The sequence below is a fragment of the Macrobrachium nipponense genome, chromosome 7, assembly GCF_015104395.2.
Source record: "Macrobrachium nipponense isolate FS-2020 chromosome 7, ASM1510439v2, whole genome shotgun sequence".
Taxonomy (NCBI): domain Eukaryota; kingdom Metazoa; phylum Arthropoda; class Malacostraca; order Decapoda; family Palaemonidae; genus Macrobrachium; species Macrobrachium nipponense.
In genome coordinates, this window is record NC_061109.1 from 19,369,731 (window position 1) to 19,393,030 (window position 23,300).

General features: G+C 34.7%; 1 protein-coding gene across 28 annotated transcripts in view; it reads left to right on the plus strand.

Annotated features, from left to right (window-relative positions):
* Positions 1-22,783, plus strand: part of LOC135217022 (disintegrin and metalloproteinase domain-containing protein 23-like) — a 613,617-nt gene extending 590,834 nt beyond the window's left edge. For 27 of the 28 annotated variants that reach the window (XM_064252608.1, XM_064252615.1, XM_064252618.1 and 24 more), the window contains 2 exons: positions 6,901-7,113; positions 15,797-22,783. In XM_064252608.1, the coding sequence (XP_064108678.1) occupies positions 6,901-7,113; positions 15,797-16,067 (484 nt within the window). In that variant the 3' untranslated portion in view covers positions 16,068-22,783. Of the gene's footprint in view, positions 1-6,900; positions 7,114-15,358; positions 15,654-15,796 lie in introns of those variants that run through there. The other variant, XM_064252611.1, reaches the window with a different exon arrangement.
* Positions 22,784-23,300: the final 517 nt, after the last annotated feature.

Sequence of the window (23,300 nt, forward strand, 5' to 3'; positions counted from 1 at the left end):
AGTGGTGCTAGTGTAACGCTTCCCAATCCCATGTGCCGCCATATCTCTTAATGCTCCTGCTACTCTAATATATTATGTTCTATCAGAAGTTACTGTGCTGCTGTTGTCATTAGTGTCATCCGTATTGGTGATAAATTTGCATAAAAGCAGTTTTTGTCTTACATTGTTTGAGCTCTCCGAATAACAGTGTCATTCAAGTACAGTACTTCTCATAGTAACTGATTTCAGAACAGGCACAATTAACAGTCAGTGCACAAATCACAATCAGGAAAAATTTTTGAAATACTTAGTGATCATGTCTAGGAGTATTTTTTGTTTTTGTTATCCATGCTTTTTATGATCAATTTTGTTGCTGCTCTTATTTTACATCAGAACTGATATTGTTAACCATGTCATTCCATGTGGTTTAAAAACTGATCAAGGTTTAATGAAGTTTTTAAGAGTTAAAATAGTTTTTACTCAAGCATCTTCATTTTTGTAATCATTAATTTTCTTCCCAGTTGTGATTTACTAATTGTTCATCACGTTAATTGTTCTTGTGTCAACATCAAGGCAGCAGGTAGCAACGACTCAGTGAAAGTAGTTAGGGTCATGAGAGATGGTCATTTTCATGAATTGTTGTTGAATCTTTCTCAAACGTAACTTTTTCCAAAAACTTCAAACCCCAACCATTCACTTGTGCAGGCCCTCTGTTTATCATTGCCAAAAACAAATAACCCCTGGAACAAATCATGTCTTGTTCAAATCTTGCCCTTAAATTATTCATACTTTGCAGGTGTAGACTTTTGTGGTGAACTTTCTTGGGTTTATTTCTCTCAAAAGAATGTCAGTCATTCTGCCAAATCATGAAATAATCAGAGTTTGCTAGATCACATCTATTTTTTATATTGGCAATTAGATATGGATGCTAGAAATACTTATACATATATTCCATTTTCCATTAAGTTCCGTAATAGAGTTACCAGTATGATAGGAGACAGCATTATCCCATCCTAGAATAAGCCTTACATACATAGGAGCTTTGTGAGGACAGAGTAGCCCTGGCCATGTCAGAATTCTGGTTTTTTCTTGTCTAAGTATGTTATATGAATTGTGAACACTTTTGCTAGGTGATGGAGGTATTTCTTTTTAGAGTTCAATGTTGTTGGTAAATTTTGTCCCTCCAGGGCTCATGTTTGGCATTCATTTAAATTTGTTAATGAAGCTAGTTTCCCTCATTAGATTTATATTTTGTACTTTAGCCTTGATTTACCTTGTTATATCCATGTTAGGCACTTCGTAGGCAATGACTGTTGTAAATCTTCAATCCTACAACTGCAGTTATATATAGAAAAATATACATTCCACTTTTCTTGCATAGTGAATACTATTCTAGATTACAGTACATGTAAATTGTCAGCCCAAAATGTTCTTTGTTTCCCAGAGCAATTATCCTTTGCTTTTCAAGGGTTAATTTTCAACAAGTTATTGTCAATTCAGTGTGCATGAATGAATTGGAGAAAGTCATCAGGGATACTTTGTGACAGGAGGATTAGTGCAAAAGTTAAAGGAAAGTTTTATAAAAGCATAGTTAGACCAGCCATGCTTTGTGGGGCAGAGACTTGGTCAATAAAGAAAGAACAATAAAGAAGAATGGAAGTGGCCGAGATGAGAATGCTGAGGTGGATGTGTGGTGTCACAAAAAGGAGATAAGATCAAGAATGAATTGATCAGGGGGACAGTCAAAGTATTTGAGGTTTCGAAAAAAGGCTCAGGAAAGAAGACTCAAATGGTTTGGTCATGTCATGAGGAGAGAAGATGAACACGTATGTAAGAGGGTTATGAACATGGAGGTGGAGGGCAGAAGAGGGAGGGGAAGGCCAAAGTTCAGGTGGAAAGATAAATTATTGAATGACATGAAGGAAAAGGGTCTAAGAGAACAAGATATACAGGACAGAGGAAGATGGAGAAGGCTGACTAGAAACAGCGACCCCACATAGAAAAGGGAACAGTTAAAGGTCAAGAAGATTGTCAATCCCAAATCAATCCTCTTGAAGCCACTTATAGTCACCATAGGGTCCTCTTATGAGATATAGTAAAAGTTTGGCCCAGTCATATTGTTCTTAAAATACTGCAGTATGTACTGAACAGTCCTTTTAGAACCATTTTCAAAGAGCACCACTTTTTCATCTCTATAAGAGAACATTCACTGGCTTGTTTTTATCTGAAAAGCATTTTTATATATAGGCTGTGTTCAAGAAGAATTTTTAGTATGCAGTCATTAACTGGGATGTTTGGAAGTCAATTAGAGATGCCTTTTTTATGGTAGATATTACCAAACCATATAAGTAATTGTGATGAGAATAATTACAATATACATATCTAAAACTCAGAATACCGTATTTCGTAAATTCTGTGAATTACTGTAGTCATTGCTATCAGAACATATTGCAAACTACTGTAATGTAATAAAAAAAATATCATTTTATCTGAAAATGCATGTACATACAGTAAATTAACTGCATTGTATATTTTTATATATTTAGGGTGGTAACAAACATTAAACTTAAACTAAATTGAGGGTATTGTATTCACTTCATGAATATCAAGTGTGCTATACAAGACTAAATAGCAAAGACAAATGCCTCACAAAATAGATATACCTATATCACAGAGGAAGAGCAATATATCAAAAATCTAATAAGTAATGCATTGTAATCCTTAAGTTTTAAAATTGTGTGGACTAATGACATCTGCATGAAGTCTAGGAAGGCATAATAACATCCTTAGTCCATAGACCTAATGAGCTTTAGATTCTCTTGTAAGGTGAGATTTTGTCAGAGCTTGTAACTTGAAATTTCATTTTTTATTTTGTGGCACAGTAATATGTACGTGACAGTACTGTGCAAGAGATTGCTCTCAGTGAACTGTAGATAACTTTGTAAATACACCTGGTACTTTTTTGGTAGTGGCTATCCAAAGAATTTTAATCATAAAAGTACGTAGAAATTACATTTTTATTCTATTATTCAGTTGACATTTTTGATAAGTAGAATGTTACAAATAAAAGGGCAACAAGGAATGGTTGGGTATTCCTAAAGTTAATGTATGAATATGATTTTTATTTCTTTTGAAATCTTGCAGCCTCATTTTGTTTAAGTCTTCACCGTATAATTGAAAGACTATAATTAAAATAGTATATGTTGAGTATTATCATTTAACCTATGTATTCATGACCATGGCCCTCATTTTCTTTTTTCTTTTTTTTTTGTAAACTTCATGCAAGATGTTACTTCAATTATCTACCTTTACACAAATTCTTAGAAATATAGAATTACGTATATTGAGTTTGTCAGGTTTGTATGGAATCGTCCATAGCTGCTGTCAATAGGGATTTTGTAACATAGTCACGTAGTTCATGTATATATCAGTTTGACTGAAGTTATTAGCATCTCATTCTAGACTCAGAATCTGGATTGACCTCACATCTTTCAATGTCTGAGATCCCAAAACTGATTTGTAATCCTATTTTGACTGAGCTTTCAAGATTTTGGCTGAAGAGCTTGGAATGAATTTCATATATTTCTAATTGAATATTTGCATGCCATTGGCAGCCTGCATTACAATGCCTCTTGGCAATATTGAATGATGTTTTGACTCCAGATTTAAGTGGTTCAAGTTGAGGCTTTGACAGTTCGAGATGCCACACGGAAATGAAGGTGATTATTGTTTTTGGGGTAATGCAGCATAAGTAACCTCATCCCAGGAATCACAGGCAGGGACCTGATGTCAGTAGCATAGTCAGAGAGAGGCTCAATAATTTTGAAAATTGATCAAATTTCAAGCTAGAAAGTTCTCCTGAACATAGGCACTTTGCTCCTACTTATTTGTAATTTATCAATGGGCAATATTAGATTTTAATTGAAACATCATTAATAAACATACACTTGTCTCATAAATCACAGAGTATGTTAAAACTGAAAAATGAGTGAAGTGTACATAATTTTGTAACTTGTTTACAATGAACAAAACTAAAGCTATGGTCTTGTTTTCAGGTGACTGTTAAGTGCTGTAATTTGATGCATAATTTTTTTTGGTCCAGTTAGACCATTTTTATTTCTTAGTGGCTGTCTTGAACTGTTTGCAAGATCCTGAACTGAAAGTTTAGATAGTTCGTATAGCAAATATAACTCTGGTCACACTTGTACTGTATAAATAGATGAAAAAATAGATAACTTTTCCAGATGAACAGTAGATAAAGATTCACCATTTCTGTGTGCATATATATATATATATATATATATATATATATATATATATATATATATATATATATATATATATATATATATATATATATATATATATATATATATATATATATATATATATATATATATATATATATATATATATATATATATATACGTGTACTATATATATATATATATATATATATATATATATATATATATATATATATATATATATATATATATATATATATATATATATATATATATATATAATATATATATATATATATACATTTATGTTATATATATTTATATATATACACACACACACACACATATATATATATATATATATATATATATATATATATATATATATATATAGACTGTTATATATATAATACTAATATACGCAATGTGTATATTATAAGCACATACACAATACTGTGTATATGTTGATAAGCATATACATATATACACATGTATATGTGTTCCTGTATGAATACGCTGTTTAGCTGCCTGGCCATTAACATCTGGCTGCTGTATATTGTTTTAGAGAGAGAGTTATTTGGCTGTTTACATAGGATCAGACTATTATTACTCTTAAGATAAAAGGTTCCATGTCAGAATAACTGTGTCATTGTTAAAAGGATGAAGGAGCTAATTTTGTGAATGAAAGAGGAAAGTCCATTTTGCTCCTATACTCTGAGCAACATCTGGGGAAGAGAGATTCACAAGATTAGTTTCCTTTGCTCTTTTACTCTTAGTTTAAGACTCTATTCCATCTGATTTTCACTATTATGTGAATCTCACTATTACTAGATCGTAGATACCTTATCTAGTTTTCGAAAAGCACAATTCAAGTGTTGTACTTTTTTGTGGCAATGATCAGACTGCCCCATTGGAACGTAAATAACATTATATAAATGCATTACTACAACAAGCAGTAGCTGCGCTATCAAAAAGGGATCACTATAATCATGTGATTGAAGTTTTAGTTGGAACATAGCTGGCCTCAGCATTTGGTAACCCCAGTTTATAATACTTTAAAGTTGAGAGTTTTCACAGCACCATGCATCGCATACAACAAATTTTAACCAATACTTGAATGGTGTTTTTTTATGGTTGACTGAGACAGTATAAAGTTCACACACCATAGAAAGGTCAGTAACACCTTTCCCTCAATATTTTGTGCTTCTACCCTTCCTTTTATTATATGCTGCAAGTTGCATGGTTTTCAAATCCCTCTTAAACTATTGTTGATGTCCTGGTTTTCTGTTCTCAGGAAAGCAGTGATGAGTGTAATTGATCTGTATCCAGATTTTCATGTCTTTGTTGCACAACCATAGTGAGTGTTTTCAGAAAGCTGCAAAATTTGCAATGCATAAAGTTTTTTTTCTTTTTTCTTGAAGGATTTCTCTCCTTCATACAAAGAAAACTCATCACTGCCCCTACCAATGAGCTTAACTTAGATTATTTTCTCCTGTTGACTCACGGTGCACCTTTATTCTCTTAAGGATTCCCGTTTGATTTCTAGACGTCATGAAAGACACAAGCTCACTGCCTCGTAGCCTCTGAAATACTTTCAAGTTTATCAAAATTCATTAAGCTCTGTCCAAACAGAATGATCATGTCCTCACAGCTGTTTGGTGTTACCATATACTATTTCGAGATATTGAATCCGGTAATTCTCTGGTGGGGTGTGTTTTATAGGGATCAACCAGTGACCTGGATCTAGACTGTAGAGGCACTGACAGCACTCTGCAGTATATTCACTTTTTGCACTGATTGGTGATCATGTCAACATGCAAATTAAAAGAATAATTTAAGAAGATAACTGATATATTATTGTAACCTTTTTTATATCTTCACTCTTCACATCAGTAACTATTTTGCTCTAATCTGAATATATCAGGTAGTTTCATTCTCTTATAGGAACTTAATTAAAGTACTGCATACAGATAATAAAGTTAAAATTTTTATAGTCAGTAAATACCACATAAGATAGCTGTAATTTCCAGTATAAAATTTAAGTTGCAAATCAAAATCTCTTATTGAATATACTATGCAATACATTAGCATTTCTTAATTGGCATAGAAATTATAACAAAAAATATTTTATATTTAGCTAAAAACTATAGAATCTGAATGACACCACATAGTCCTTTCAAAACACATTCCTTTTCACATCGGAACATAGGAGGCAGTTATAAACCCAGAGAATTGTTTGAATTTCAAGTAAGATTGAATCATTTCCTTTATCAAGAAAAACTATGAATTCATATTCATGTTTTTAGAGCTAAAAATTTCTTCTTAAAAAGTTGACATGATGTGATATTTGTAATACCTGTATCCTCCTGTGCAAGTAGCTGTAGTTTACCTGCTTATGTGCACATTCATATTCAGCCTAAATTTAAATATGGTCTCTCTATCCAAAACTGAAAACCAGTATTTCCCCCATGTTTGGTTGTCAAAAAACTCATGGATTTATGTAATGTTTCAAGTCTGTGTTCCCACTCATTTTTTATACAGTAATTTTGTGTTTGTCGTTTTATTGTAATTTAGGTTTTGAGCCAAATTTTGTTCTTAAATAATAATTGTTGGTTCATATAATATTCCAGAATTACTATAACTTTTTGTCTATAACTGCAAATTATTTTCACAGGGGTAGAGCAGACAATGGTGGGATGGGTTTCGTATACGGCCGGTACCGACAACCTCCGACTAGTGGGAGTGGCACGGGGTCCGCAAGTGGACGTAGTTCCGATAGATTAGGGGGTGGTGGCCATGAGTTCTCTGATGGGGCAGATAGTCACGCATTCACAGAAGAAGACGACTTAGAGAGACCTGATCCTGGAGAGACAGCAGATTCAGAGAGGTAGGAGCAGGGTCCTTTGATCAAGAGATAAATCTTACATTACGGCAAAGTGGGAAATTATTGTGCCACAGATTTATCCAAAACAAAGCCAACTAGATTTCTGTACTTTGAACAACTTTGGGAATGGAATGTAAAGAATTTCTAGTCATCTAATTCAAATACAGTGGGACATGCACTGTGCACAGTACATAGTTCTTTTGTGAGTCCACAAGCACATATTTATATTACTTATGTGTACACGTAATATTAAAAAATGTACTAACAAATCTGTTTAAGGCTTATATGTGAAGATTTAATATTTATGAAAGAATATTTCTGCAGTCTTCTCTTATAGTTAACCTGAATGTTGAATGCAAAATTGATAGTTCATTAAAAGACAATTAAACCAACACAAGAATTTCGTGCCGTGAGCAGGTGAGGTAGAAAATAATCACATCTAGTAAACTGCACTGGCACTATGGACATGTTAGGATAGACTGGAAACTCTGGTTATTGTAATGTGGCTCTGTAGTTATATTCTTGACCTTTCAAGTTACTAAACATTTTAGGAACTATTTGCTTTTCTAACATTTTTTTTTAGTTTCTGTTTCTTCTTTCAAGTTCTTTGTTTTATATAAGTTCTGTCTGATTCCCAGTCTCCACGAGACGAAGATCCAAAGAATCCTTTTGTTTGATTAAAGACATTATGTTGTTTCCTGTATCACTTGTATTATTTTATGTCATATAAAATCACATGCAGTTCCATTCATATGTTCTCTCTCTCTCTCTCTCTCTCTCTTCTCTCTCTCTCTCTCTCTCTCTCCTCTCTATTTACTTTTGGCCATGAAAATGCATTAGTAAATCATAGTAGAAAAGACAAAGTTGAGGATAGAAGTTCTTATTTCATTCCCAAAGTCCCTTTTACTTTGTACTGTATGATGCATAAGTGAAATATCCTTCATTTTTTCAGAATACCACAGCTCTGTCTAAACCTTAGTAATAGCAGAAGTTGGTGGAAAGGAAAACTAGAAAGTTTTGTGCATTTGTATGTTTTGATTCCAGTTATTTTTTAATTTAATCAGTTATACATTTTCTCCTCTTTCCAGTTTTCTGCTCTTACTGAGGCATCAGATATTTAATAACATTTTGGGACCAACTATAGAACTACAATATTAGTCGACTCCAATGTCTGATAGTTGCACAATTGTTTCCTACAGATGCCTGTCAGAAAATTTATGATATTCAAAGTCTTTTGTTTATATTTCATATCTTTCAACTTTCATTCATATACTGTGTGATGGATTACTCTCTAATTGCTCACATCCTAAGAAATAAGTTACATTTAAATTTTTTCATTACTCCTTTTTGTCTGGTTTTCTTTGGATGTATGTCATTTAATTTTTGGAAGCATCAATGCATTTGATCCTTACATATTGCTATTCTCTCTGTCATCATGATTACTTTTATGCCTCACTGAATTATCATATTTCCCTGTACTCTTTTTATTTCCAGTACATTAATGTTAGCAATAATTCTAAAAAAATTAGTTTCAATAACATTACCATAGTTATTATTATTATTATTATTATTATTATTATTATTATTATTATTATTATTATTATTATTATTATTATTATTATTATCATCACTGAATTACCAAAACTTTATTAGACTGTCACTGTACTAGTGCTTAGGATCTTTTTGGTTACTCTAACAATACCATTGTTATTTTCATTAATTTCCCTATGTCAAGATATTTTCAGACAGGCCAAGTGTTACCATTTAATCACTTGAGATGTCAGTGAACTGACTACCCACTGAATGAACCTTAGAGGCCACAAACTTATTCACAAGCCATTGTAATGAGTGCAAAGTAGCATACTTTCTTTTCTCGTGGCTGCTTTTTGAATATTTGTTGCTTTCATTTTTTTTCTTGCTTTTGCTTTAAGGTTTTAATAAGCATTTTCTAATGCAGATATTCATTGCCTTATGAAATTAATAATTGTGTGATGCTTTTGAATGACATTCAGATTTTGTTTTGATTTGTAATCTACATAGCCTACAGTTCCTCTTTGTGGCAACTAAAGTAAAAAATGAAAACGAATATTCACAAGAACAAAATTAGAAAATGTTTTAATTAGCATATTACATTCTTTTTTCTGACAATGACAGCAGCAGCAGTAAATTCTATAGACTGTGACTGTGATTAGGTTATTTGTGATGAAATATTATGTCCTTGTCCATTACTATGTGTGAATCGTCTTTCAAGCAAAGATTCTTGTGAGTGATACTATAATCATTTGTGTTCTTTCAGGTTACATTTTTTCATTATGAATTTAAAGTTTTAGGAAGTCTGCAGGATTAGACAAGAATAGGATAATTCTGCCATCATTTCTTTTACTTGTCCCTCAGTTGTCAGTTAATTCATGTCCAGTCTCTAAATTCCATTTTCATCTTGGATGTTTCTTTACCATCAATCTTTTGCCAAATTTTAAGATTTGTTTGCTTGTGTGAATCTTATTATGTCAATTGTGTTTTTAAGAATGGATCAGTTTTTAAGTACGTTTATTACTACTATAACATTGCTTCATACAAAGATGATCATGTGCATGTCCTTAACAAAATCTGGTACTTCAAATTAAATACATTAAATTTTGTTCACTTTTAATCTTTGGCACAGTTTCAGTATCAAGAAAATAGAAAGAAAACAGAGTTATAGAAGCATATTACAAACTTTTTGCACTTGAAGATGTGACACAAACTATTCACCATAGACTAGAGTTAATTCATTTTTCACTTAACAGAAATATCCTTACTAGTTTTGCATAGAAATGCTTTTGATTTTTTGTAGTTAGGATGATTGTCACTATTACTGACCTGACCATAAAGATTTGTATGCCTTATACCACTGGACTGTAATCTCAGACTTTAGTAATAGCTATTTCCACAATATTTAGCATTGATGAGTAATAGAAGTCAGTTATTCAAAGATTTTGTTTTCAATGGAAACAAGTGGTAAGTTAACAATTTATAAGCATTTATTAAGATACCTTCTGGTGTTAACATATATGTATATATACATACACACTCATAAATTCATTTGCATCAGGGATAGAAATATGAATGTATGAAAACATGTTCTTAATTAGAAACACTTATGGGGATATGTAAATGTGCTCTTATGTTCAAATATACTCGTACAACATAAATAAGGATTAGTATGTTTCATGTTGTCAGTTGAAATTCTGTCATCTTATGAATAAAAGAGGCAAACTAGTGAAAGGCTGGGTGATGGAACTTTCTACACTTCTTTGCATACTTGAGCATTTCATTCTGAGTGGTCAGGATACAGTCTCAAGTCTCAAGTTGTATGAGTGGAGTATGAAGCTAGGAAGTCTCAGTTGCTGAAATCTGCATACTTTTTCAGAGAAAGTTGCATGGTTTTTTATGAGTAAAGCTTTCATTATTATGAGGCCATGAGTGACAGACTCCCTGCCAAATATGGTAGAGCATTTCTCCCACATCTGTCAAAAATGTCATTATAAACAGTCTTCTGGTGTGTTAAAGTACATCCTTGCCAAAGGTGAACAGAAAGAATTTGACATTGTTTTCATCATCCCAATGTATCTTGTAGCAGACATACACCACTCTTAAGGCAAGTAACACGACAGCGTCAGTGCACTTTTGTTTTGGTAAGATTTTTTTTTCAGGATGGAGGTGATCATCTTCCTACTCTTGTAATGGATCATGACAAAGAATTGCTCTTTTCTTGAGAAAGACATTCCTACAATACCTTTTCATCATTTTTGTATCTTACAGAGATCTGTACATAGTGTGAAGAGCTTGATTTTGTCTTCTTTAGGTAGAACTGATGCATGAAGAACAGTCAGTATTTTTTATCCATCTGAGGCATTCTTGAGTCTTTTTATTGTAAATTAGGAGATGAGGGGATGTGGTGTCCAACTCAGCTCCTGCATTCGATGATTATTTTGATGAAAGCTTAGATGGTGAAGATTCATATCTCCCTGCACTCGCTATATAAGTGCCCTTCGTACATATGCCTCACTAGTTGCTGTTTCAAGAACATCAGTATTGTAGGACTTCTAGGAGAGGAAGATGAATGCTATCATATATTATTCTAAATAACAATATGTACCTTACTAAAGATTAAGGGACAATGGCTGCACCAGTACTATCTACATACCTTATTATATGAGATTGTACGTTACCTGTAAAATACATTGGTCTAGCCAAAACAATGCTTCTCTCCTGGAAGGGTGCATAAGTCAAGGCAATGGATTGCCCATGAAATGAACTTGGAAAAATAGCATGCCCCTTTATACTATATCAAGTAGAGATTCTAATCAAAAGACTTGCAACTTATTGTCTTTTAATTGGCGGGAGGAAGATCTAGCCATATTACTGTCTTTGATGAGCAGGTGGAAGATCTAGCCACATTTCATGGGGTCAAGCAAATGCTGTACAGTGCTTAGATATAATATACACACACAATAGAGAAGGTGCTGTATCCTCAAAATGAGAGCTACTGCATTCAGCATCACTAAGATCTGCTTGAATACATGAATCCATGCACTGATCATAAACCAATATGAATAAAGCAAGCCTTTGGATTGTACTTTGACCAATCATGTTTCAGGTATCAAGGCACCAGAATGACAAAAAGATTTTTACCTATATGTAGTAGATATTTAGCTTATAGGTATGTGCTACTGTACAATATATGTATCAAACATTTAATATTTTTGTGAATACTATACTGTAGTATTGTGTAAGGATGTTTGTCTGTCCTTATTTGTATATAGTACTGTATGTAAGACAGTTTTATGGGCTAGGCATGATTCAGTGGAGCCTGTCTAGTGCTCTCATTTCAGTATTAGGCCTATTTCAGTGTCTTACTATTCAGTGCCAACACCTTGCAGCACCACTACAGTTTCAAGACACAAGTCAATGGGATTTAAAATGAGATTTTTGGAAAAGAGTATGCTTAATAGAACTGAAAATTTAAAATATATTCATGATGGTCATATACTAATATTTAACAAATTATATGTAGTGACATATATAGGTAGTACTCTAATTCACTTTTATGGCTATATTCAAAAACAATTTTTAACACAGTCGTAATTCTTCATCTACTTTTCTCTATCTTAGTCATTTTGACTGAGGCTTCCTATTCGCAGCAGAATTTCTGAGTCTTCATCTCATCCAATTTGGACTTCCTGAGCAGTATTGATTAGATGGAATATTCCAAGTCCACTTCAAAGGCATTCCATGAATGGCTTTAAGGTTTTCAGAAACTAGACAGACTTCATTGTGCTTTCATGGAATGATTTTATAATTGCTTGTCTGTTTGGCATTTATGCAATGCCAGCTTGAGACATAGTTTGTGTATGCTTGTTAATAATACTGTACTGTGTGCCCATTCAAACATTTCTCAGTCCCATTTCTAGACTCTATTATTACTTTTTCAACCTTCTCAGCTACTCCAGCTGGGAGATGGCCATGCTTTTTAACCATTTGACTAATTTTGTTCAGATGTGTAAATGCTGACCTTCCATCTCCCAAGTTCATGACATCACCCAAATGTTTCATGATTTTTATATTAATCACTTTGTCAAAGCACTATGCAGTATGTGCAGTAGATCCCCCTTTGGACAAAATTGATCCTCTTTCCTAACTTGGTGCCATTGTCACCATGTGGTCAAATTTTAGATTTACTCTGTAAAGGTTAAAAATGAGCTGGAATTGGACTAAAAAAACAAACTTAGAGTACTATCCTATTTTTTCTTGTTAAGAATAACAAGGTTTTTTGGACAAGATTGAGCGAGGGCTAATATCTTTCTCTCCCTCCACTGCTTAGTAATAGCAAGATGAAGTAGGGTCACTCATGGAAGAATAATTCTAAATGAAAGTTGAAAGATGGATTTTTGTGCTGAAATGTGTTTGACCAAGCTGAATATATGGCACTAAATGCAACCTTCCCTGTGTTTATCATGCAGTCATGAGTGAATGTGTTGGATAGATAATTTCAACATGTATATTACAGTACAGTATATACATGTGTATGTATCAATGAACACACTCATACACAATTACAGTATTTTATACAATAACCTAAGTAAGTTTCAGATAGTTACTGTTCCAGTATATTTGTTTTAGAGCAGTTTTGATAATTGTGCCACTGTATTTTAATAGTACTAGATGGGTGTATGTTAACTTTCTACTTGATAGTAGATGGGTGTCTGTTAACTTTCTACTTTTTATTGTGGGGACACAGATTATTTTCCAGTGGACTCATTTCTATATCAGTAGTGATTTTCGTTATGTGAGTTGTTTTCCGTGTTTTTTTTAGGTACCTGTCATTGCATATAGATTACGTTTGTGCAGCCATCACTCAAGTTTCTCAGAAATATTTTCAAAATCTCTTGTCTTCTTTTATAAGGACTTTGGTAAAAATATGATTAAGCTTTAAAATCAGTATCTTAATAAAACAGAACATCTTAGTACAATAGGGTACATTCAAAATGGCATTTCTATATTAGTTTATTGTGTTGTGATTTAAAGAAAATGTTACTGTTAAAAATGAGCAAAGCACATTGTATTTGAAAGATATACAAATGCAATTAACAAATTTGCATCAGTAGTCAGTGTTCCATTGACCAATATAACAAAAAATAGAGAGATGGTGCTTGTTAGCATTATCCAGAATTACCACATAAAATGTGTTGTTTGGGCAACTTCATGTATTTTTTGTTGATTGTAAGTAAAAATCATACCAAGTTGTGTGTATGAGTTATATAGAGATATTTTCAGTGGTTTAACCCATGAACACGATTCTTATACTGTTGTAGCTATCTGTCCTAGTAATTCTTGATGTCATAGTACTGAACCAGTCTTCTTCCTGTCTTCAATGACTAGGACATACATAGGGATATACTATCATGATTTTTCGCCTTGTCATTCCATTTCCATCCTTTTTACCTTTAACATCCTAATTCCTGTTTAAAAATCTTTTGTAAAGTAGAAAAGAAAGATGGATCTCTTATGTCATTCAGTTGTACTGTGTATTCTACAATGGCACATATATTTTTTTTGTTGGCTTTCCCATTATCTTTGTTGGCTTCCCCTTTTGTCTTTGTTATCTTCTTTGCTTTTCCTTGTACCATAATTACCCCATTTTGAGAAGGCCACTCTAAGGGATGTATTGCATCAGACATGCTTCCTTCCAGTAAAGAAAGTCATATGCTGTATCATGCTTTTGAGTAGTCCATGGTAGTTGTGTGCAATGTCAACTTTTTATATCAGTATGCTTATAAGCTCATGATTAAATGTCTTACTGAAACTTTGTTTGCCAAACAAAATATTTGATGCTGGTAAACATAATTTCTGGTATTTATGGTAGCTTGGCTTCCTCTACTTGTGCATAAATTAGTCTTATATGTTAATAGAAAGAATTTACAAAACTGTTGGTAAGACATCATGTTGAGACATTATTAAAAGATGGTTTTTGTACCTTCCACTTTTCTTAGATAACTATAGCTTCATTCACTACATGCTGCCACTCAAGGGACAGTTTTGCGTACAGTGTGCTTGCACAGGAAGAAATAGTGCATGTTTACTGTTATCAGCAGTCCATATTGATGTAAAATCATTACAGATGGGTTCATATGTGTAGGATCTGTTTTTCAGGTGTATCATATTCCGGTCTGTAGTAACATCCCTGCTTCACCTTAAGTTATTGGTACATGCATGATTGATTTTATTTTTATAAGTTGAAAGCTTATTTTATTATTTTCTGCACTGAAACAATGCTGTTACCATGATTCATGGAACCATCATTGTTCTCTTTGTGATTAGCGCACTGCAGGCCTCCTAAGTACACTGAGACCTTGCTGCCATCAGCCATAATTGCTTGGTACCTTTCATTTTGACAGTGCAAAATGGCAATAAATACTTCATCATTCTTTACTAGGACAATGAGAAATTACCGAAGAAAAAGCTGCACTATTGCACTCTATGCCTATCAACAATTTACTTTCATATTGGCTGCTTGGCTTATTTAGCAAGAGATCTTGTTAGTACTGATGCAGCACTGGTTTGAGAGAAGTGAGTCGTCAGTCATTCACTTTAGATCATCCATAGACTCTTTAAACCTGGTCTGCAAGGAATGGCCTTACTTAGGTTGATTTTTTGTTATTCTCTGCTCGTTCTCTTAACTGTTTTGTCCTTGTTTTGTTGTTTGCAGTGATGAATTTGTGGTCCTCCCAAAAGGCGTCCGTGGGCATGCTGGGCAATACTTTTGGCCTATGAGCAAATGAGCTAAGGCGGGAGGGCAGCCAGTGTCAGTGGTAGAGTGGCTATGAGAGCACTCTTTCAAAGTGCCAGTAAAGACCTTTTAAAGGAGGGCACTTTGCCCAGTGCTGGACACACACATGACACCTGGGGCCGACCCCTCTCCCCTCTCCTGCTACCACTACCACCACCACCACCACCACCACCACCACTACCACCACCACCACCACCACCACCACCACCACCACTACTACTACTACTACTACTACTACTTCTACCACCACCACCACCATCACTACTAATCCCTCCTCATGGGGGCCCTTTGTAACGGGCTGACCTAAACCTACCAACCTGCCTGCGGCCTTAGGTGATGTGTGCGTGTCTTTTGCAGTGATGAGTACTCAGCGCGACCACCCAGTGCCCTCCTGCGCTCCGCCAGTGAAGAAGTTCTACCAGTTACCCGTTATGAGGCTGCGAGGTTTGAAGCAGCTTCGCCAAGGGACCCACGGCTCTATTCACCACCTTCGGACGCTCCCTCCTACCATGATGACCAGGACTTCCCACCACCAGAACCACAGAATGATGATGATCAGCAAGAGCCAGCAGCTGACCCCAACCACTCTCTCCTACTTCAGGGGAGGTACCCAGAGTACAAGCACTGACACTGGCCCCTCTAGGGACCTAGAGAGGCCAGGCTTCTCCAGCACAATCTTCACCGGTAGTTCATGGTGTCACTTCACTTAACATTATGAGCTATTCAAAGATGCTCCTTTAGTAAAAGTAGCAATGTGCAGGAAACATAGGACCTTGTTATTGCTAGGTTTGCAAATGTGAGTAATCCCAGTGGTTAAAGACCCACTGTATGAAATACATGTGCTGGGTATGTTGCTTTCTGGTATCATACACAGATTCCCCCCTACCCTAAAGATTAGAGTCCTCTTCAAAAGTCAGATGTGTGTGTGACAGTGATATCGACAATTTGGGTTGGCAGGATAGTAAAATATAGAGCTATATTTTCTCTGTGCTAGTGAGAAATCAGTTAATCCTCTAGTGACTAACAACAACAGCACTAGTGTAATAAAACTCTCCCCCTCCCCTCCCATGAATTGGCCCCCTCAGCCAGGACTCTGTGTGCTCTACCCCGAGAAGTGTTCATGAACTATTTCTTACCAAGTCTCCTAGTGCCCTGACTCTTGTCTTACAAGGGATATGCCACAGTCAATCATATAATTTTACATTGTACAGTATTAATTTTTAGAATAAAATAAAGTCATCTACGGAAAAGATTTAATAGGGCCCATGTTATGAATGTTCTCATCGTGTGTCTCAAATGTGTTTCAGGTGAGATTGAAAAAAAAATAGGAATTTAGTTTGCTACAGCAGACTTAGCCGTCCAGCGCACGAGTGATATGCCACTCCTTCACCAGCAAGATGTCGTCAAGTTCCGTTGCTCAAGCAGAGTGAAAAGTCTCATTATTATGAGATGTCAGTTTGGATATGACCCCATTGTTTGTTTTGTGTGTCAATTGTACGTAGTTGATGAGCCAGTGGCAGGACTACGCTTAAGCTATCAGTCCTTAGAAGGTTGATCTTTGCATATTTTATTTTGTGAATATCAGCTCGACTTGACTTGAAGGGTTAACCAGTTCCTTAATTGTCCGTATATCATCCCAGAATCATCCACTGGTACTAAAAAATAAACTTACAAAAGCATTGTAGTCTGCACTCTGATTACAGACAAGCTTCCATTTATGTAAAGAATTTTAGTAGCTTAAGTCAGTACTTAGTAGCTTAACAGCATGATTCTCTTATTTTTGTTATCTTGCATGTGTTAAATTATATGGGTGAGTGAATGCAAGTGGGCAAGTGAAACTTTGATTTCCTCTCAAATTCTGTGACAAATGCAGTGATTTCATTATCAGGGTACACTTAGTCATAGTGACAAAGTTTCTTGGAGCTGTTCAGTAACTAGTACAGTCTAGAAATGCTTTTGTAATATCTTCATAAGTGTTTATATACATACTGATGTGTAACTAACACACTGCCCATTTAAATCTTTTATCATAATGTAGGTGACCAAGGGATGATTACCCAAGACCTTGTATATAATTTTTTAGACAGGGTGTCCAAGCTTTTCCTTTGCTGCACATATAAAGTTCAATGCCAGAGTCCGGCTCATTTTCTTACTCCTGTTAAGCCAACAGTAGTCAGATAATGACTCAATGCTGCAGTTGTCGGTTAATCATTGATGGTTTAGCAGAACAGGATACATTATATATATAAAGTAATAAAACCTTTTAATATATGACTTCCATCCTGACGAGCTCATTTCATGAGCTTCTTGATCAAGTTGATGACCGACAGAACTACAGTCGATATTCCTTATTGCCCTTCTCCTCCTGAAGGATTTAGTCACCTTATTCGTAATTTGGGATTACGTACCGGTAAATCAACTCCAAAAGTTATGGCAAGTGCTTATTTTGAAATCAGTATTCATCAAGAGATTGCAATCATCATTTTATTACCGAAAGCAGAAAAATACTGATGTTACAGTGAGTTATTACTTGTAATAATCAGATTTGGCTCAATATACAATATACATATAGGAATAATATATAGTCAAGAAAAGAGTCAGCATTTACTTTCTGTTGAGCATGGACAGAAGGTCTTACGAAGTATTCATTTTTCATTGCTCTAAAGTTAAGAAAGTTGTTCTTCCTGAGTGCATCAAATTATATACGTACAGCACTTCTTTCACGACACTTGTCCTGTAGGTTTTCAAGAATGTTCATTAGCCTGCTGTGCTGTCAAACATAAGGTGTGATTTATTGAAGGAAAACATTTTTGGTAGCACTTGATATTTTTATGATGTTCGCTGAGTTTCAGGCTGAAATTTACTTACTGCGAGATAATTCTAGATCTTTCAGATAGGAATGAAATCACTTTTGTTAAGTATCATTTGCATCAGTTATTGCCTTCTGAGGTCAGGTGATGACTGAGGTCAAGTAGTGGCTGCTAAAAAGTCAGGATAAATGGTAATTACCTTCTAAGAAGGCAGATAGAAGACAATAAAACATGTAAAAAAATGTAATGAATAATAAGGTAGTAGCCTTTGTACTGCATTGTTAGTAAAAGCATAGGCAACTATAGAAAATAAAGTAGCACTTATTACAGAAAATAAAAAAAGGCATCAGGGATGTGGTCTTTTTCATGAAGATCTTATGCCCTGCTGTTGTTAAAGTCATGGTAAGAAGTGAAGCAGTAAAAAAAAAAGAAACGAGAAGTCAGCGCAGCTTCATAACTATTGCTCAAATCAGGGCGATGACAGTGTTGAAAGAGGGATTTGAAAGTGTATGTAAGAATGTTTTACAAGATGGGTTCATTATGTGGGTTTGTGGTTGTCCCAGTACCTTGAAATAATATGACATACTTATCCTACAATATCAGATTTAAATATAGAATAGTCACTGACCTTATCCAAATACCTCATCAAATCTTAATACCTTTTATATAATATGTGGTACAATTACTTAATTATCCATGACCCTCAGTTACCCAATGCCTTATTGTTTCATTTACAATCAACAGTTAGCATAATTTTCCAAGTAGTCAACTTTCTTCCATTGTATTGATTTCTAGCATGGCACTGTACTGTAAAAGGTATTGGACCTTCCAGTATTTCTTTCATTTCCACCAGAATAGTTTTACTCTCGTGGTTGTTGATATTGCAGGATTTGTACAAAACCCTATTTAAGCTGGCAGAGTCTTGACATACCAATCAGAGCTTGTTGCTTCATTCTTCAACTCATCATTACAAGTCAAACCTCTTTAATGTGACTCGTGCATTCCCACTGCAGTCGGAATCCGGTCTCGACTCCTCAGTCAAGGATGAACTTGAGATCAAGGTGAATTAAAGAGGTTTGACCCTTCTTCTTTAGGCCTCTCAGGAATAGATTCTGGGAAAGTTTGCATACAGTTCTCTAGGATTGGAGGCAGAGATTCAATAGGATGTAAAACACTGAGAAAGAGAGGTAGAGAATACTGTGATGAGTAGGATCTGAACTTGCAAAGCATACTGTATTCAGAAAGAGAATAGAATTAAGGACAAATCATTATGTCTTTGCCTCAGTCCTCGGTTTGCATTACTAATCATTTAGATTCCTACAAAGGTATCAGTAGTATGTACCACCACCAATCAAAAACATTAACATATTTTTAATATCAGCAAACGTTTAATTACTGGTATAGTTACTTTAATACATGGCAGTGGAACTGTATACAGTACTTTTGATTTATTTGTACTTCATGCTTCATGATTAAGAATAAGAATATCACATATTTGTTATGGATACCTCTAAGAACCCTTTGATTTGTTGACTTCTGAATAAGGAAAGATCTGCTTCCTTGAGTTGTGTATTGATGATTTTGATACTGAAGGAAAGAGTTGTCTATGAGATCCCATGATTCTCCTTCAAAGGGCCGGACTCATGCTATACAGTCAAATAATATCAAAACATGACGCTTCCTTACTTTTTAAGGCTCGTTTCCAACTCTTGTCTTGTTGTTGTTCTCTTACCATATTGGCCCAAGGGAGGTCATGATGGAAACTCTATTTCTATGGACAGATGTGTACAGAATACATGAAATAAAATCCAGTTCACACCTTCGGTAACAGACAAAATGTATCAGTCGGTTATTTCAGTTTCGGTACACAATGGTTTCTTCCTGTCATGGAATACTTTTAAGCATGCAGAAAGTCAGATAAAACATTTTGAAATACTGTATTCTCATCCATAGTAACCCAGTGCACTACAATTCTACATCAGTCTCCAAAATGTATACATTGTTCCAAGATATTATGATCTGTATTTTTGAACTCATTTAAGCCGAGTTATTGTTCCATGGTGTATCATTAGAATTTGAATTTGAATTTGAATATTTTCAGTTCAGGTTTTGTTCATCAGAAAAGTTAGGTGCATGTACTATAAACAAAAAACCGAAAAGTTAACTCGAGAGATACTTGTGCTATGGAAACAAAGAAAGTTAAATTATTTGCAACAACAAATTGAAAACGTACAACCAAGCAAAGCTGAAGTGTAAGACACGAAGCATATGAGACATAGTTACCATCCACTGAGGAAAAGTGTCGAGAGTGAGCAAGGTGTAACTATAGACAGTGTCTCAGTGCTCTGGACAAGTAATATTCCTTCTGATAAGTTCAAGAATACAGTTCATATATATTTCTAGCAGCATGAACATATATTATTTCATAAGGCATTTCATTTTGTAGTCATTATGATGGTCATGAAATGAAATCAATCTGATACAATGCATTTCCACACTGATTTTGTGTGCTTTTTGTATTCTGTATTTGTGCATTTCCAATTACTCCCAGGTACCTATCATTTAATCATATTCAATCTAATGTCTTTCATGTTTTGTAATAAGACGACGCTTGGTGTGCTATTTGTTCTTATATCCAATCATATAAGTCAGCATCTGGATATAAACATCCATTCCAAAACATTTGACAGGTGATGTTTTAGGCTATAAATTTAGGTACAGTACAGTATTGTTCTGACCAGATTATCAGCAAGCGCACAGGTCAGCTGAAAGCTCAAAGTTTGTAGTTTTGTTCAGAAATGTTTCACTCATGTAGGTAATATTTACATAATGGTAATACTGTTGTTTTGTACACTCAGAAAGACAGTGAGGGTGTGGGTGAGTGCTGGTGCAGCAGAAGGGAAGGGCGGATAATCAATCATTATACCCTACATTTCATCATCTCTTCACTTGTAAGTTTCCGAGAAGAAAAGCTGAAGTTATATAACGTCACCAAGTTTCGGGACATTCCACTGGGTAGATTCATTCAGGATATGAGCACAGACAGTCAGTCATTTGTGATTCAGCCTTTTTCAGCCAATGGTTTATCCCCGGGTCTGTTTATTGTGTATAATTATGTTAGCTCAAGTCATGTCATGGCAGTTCCTTATATTTATTATTGCCCCTCTGCCTTAACGCAATCTCCAGAGTGAATCGCTTTGTGCATTACTGATTTAACAAAACTTTGTTTCCTTTAGTAAGACGTGAAAAGAGAGAAATCATTTCTATAAATTTGCATGGGACAGAAAAGCATTTACTTATTTGTTGCTTATGCTCATTACCACAACGACATTGCTCGGTAGTAGTCAACTGTAAATATGCAGGTTACTGTAATATGTGATGATCTTTATATGGGCTTTTATAGATTAACCTCTGAAAGTACAGCATATTCATTATATATTTAACTTTGTTAAACTATGTACAGAACCCTTGAACAACTTACTCCTATGAACTCTTCCTCTGTATCATGTCACTTTTGAGACAGGGTAATTAATGTGTGTACATTAATGAAGCTTACTTGACAGTCCCTTCCATGGTCTCTGTGAAGACTCTGTTACGTATTATGTTTTGATTTTACAGAATGAAATTCCTCATCACCATACGCTTTTCACAGGACGTCAAACTGGAGTGCATAACTGTATGATGTTTTTAAATACAATGTAGTATTCTTAATCTAGCTCACTCACACAGCGCAGTACTGCAGCATCAGAGGATGATGATGTTTGCTGTTACAGCAACAAAGGTCGAGACTCCACGAATCCCAACAACTACCCTCCCCCCCCTCCCCTCCCCCGCCCACCCTGCTGACATGAGCCCCTGCACCCCCACCGTGACTTATGGTATTCGTTACCCTTAAGTAGGTCTTCTTAGGCATCTAGTCTAGCACTTAGTCGAACATTCAGAAGATATTATTGATTCCATATCTCAACACATGCTAGTTTTGCCCACTTAGGAATTTCACAACATTTCATTGGACTTGAATAATCATACAGTGGCATCCAGCAGAAAGTCAGCAAATTAATATGTTAGACAATCGATGTAACTGCAGATCATATTATATTACCAATCGATATAGTACTACAGTATTTTACTTTTAGCTGGGTGTGACTCTCATGGTAAATAAAGTAAAAAAAAAAATATGAATGAATAAATAAAAGTGTGATGGCATTATTGATTTTGTGCCATAGATTCAAATTACAATAAGGCCAGTTCTCTTCGTGAGACACAGTGAAATTAATTAAGCCTTATTGGTGCATAATAACCTACGACTCAAAATCACTGAGGACTTCACTTATAGGAACTCTTTTGTTTCCTAGCGACATCATTTCTTATTCTTAGATTACTATGTTTTGTCTTTGCCCACCATTTCTCCCATTAGCTAACTCAAAAATTTTTATGTCTGTTGGGAGTTGAACAGGATCTTTATTATATTACAAATTGGATTTGTTTAAAAACCTGTTTGTACAGAAGTTATAATAAATCATTGTACATATCATTGGATTTTCATACCCAAATAAGGTAGTTTTGTTTGTTGTTGGTTAATTATTTGGAGGAAAAAAACTTCACAACTATATATTTGCCTATCATTTTTGTTTCAGAAAAGTGAAAGTAATTTTTTTGTGATATATTGTCGTTTTCATGTGAAAATATTAAATTTCTCTAATGCAGTTTCCATATTCTGTACAGTAACAAACAACCGTCATTAGAGAGGCATTTGTTTAACATTTCAAGGACAGGTCGACTGTAGAATCTGCATGAGAAGAAAGCAAGTCTCCTGATTCCAGAAGGGCGAAGGTCAGTCTTCATGTAAGTATAATCCCACTTTGGTCATTGGTGAATGCATTTAATATTGATTGCGTTTACAAATTTCAAGACTGCTAGTTTTCATTCAAGTGCAAAGGATTTGCACTTGAATGAAAACTTTTAATAATGTCAAGTTCAAAAAGTTGGACAGCTGAGGGCTAAAGGATTGTTGCAACGAACTTTCAGTACTGTGTACAGTGTGCTTTGCA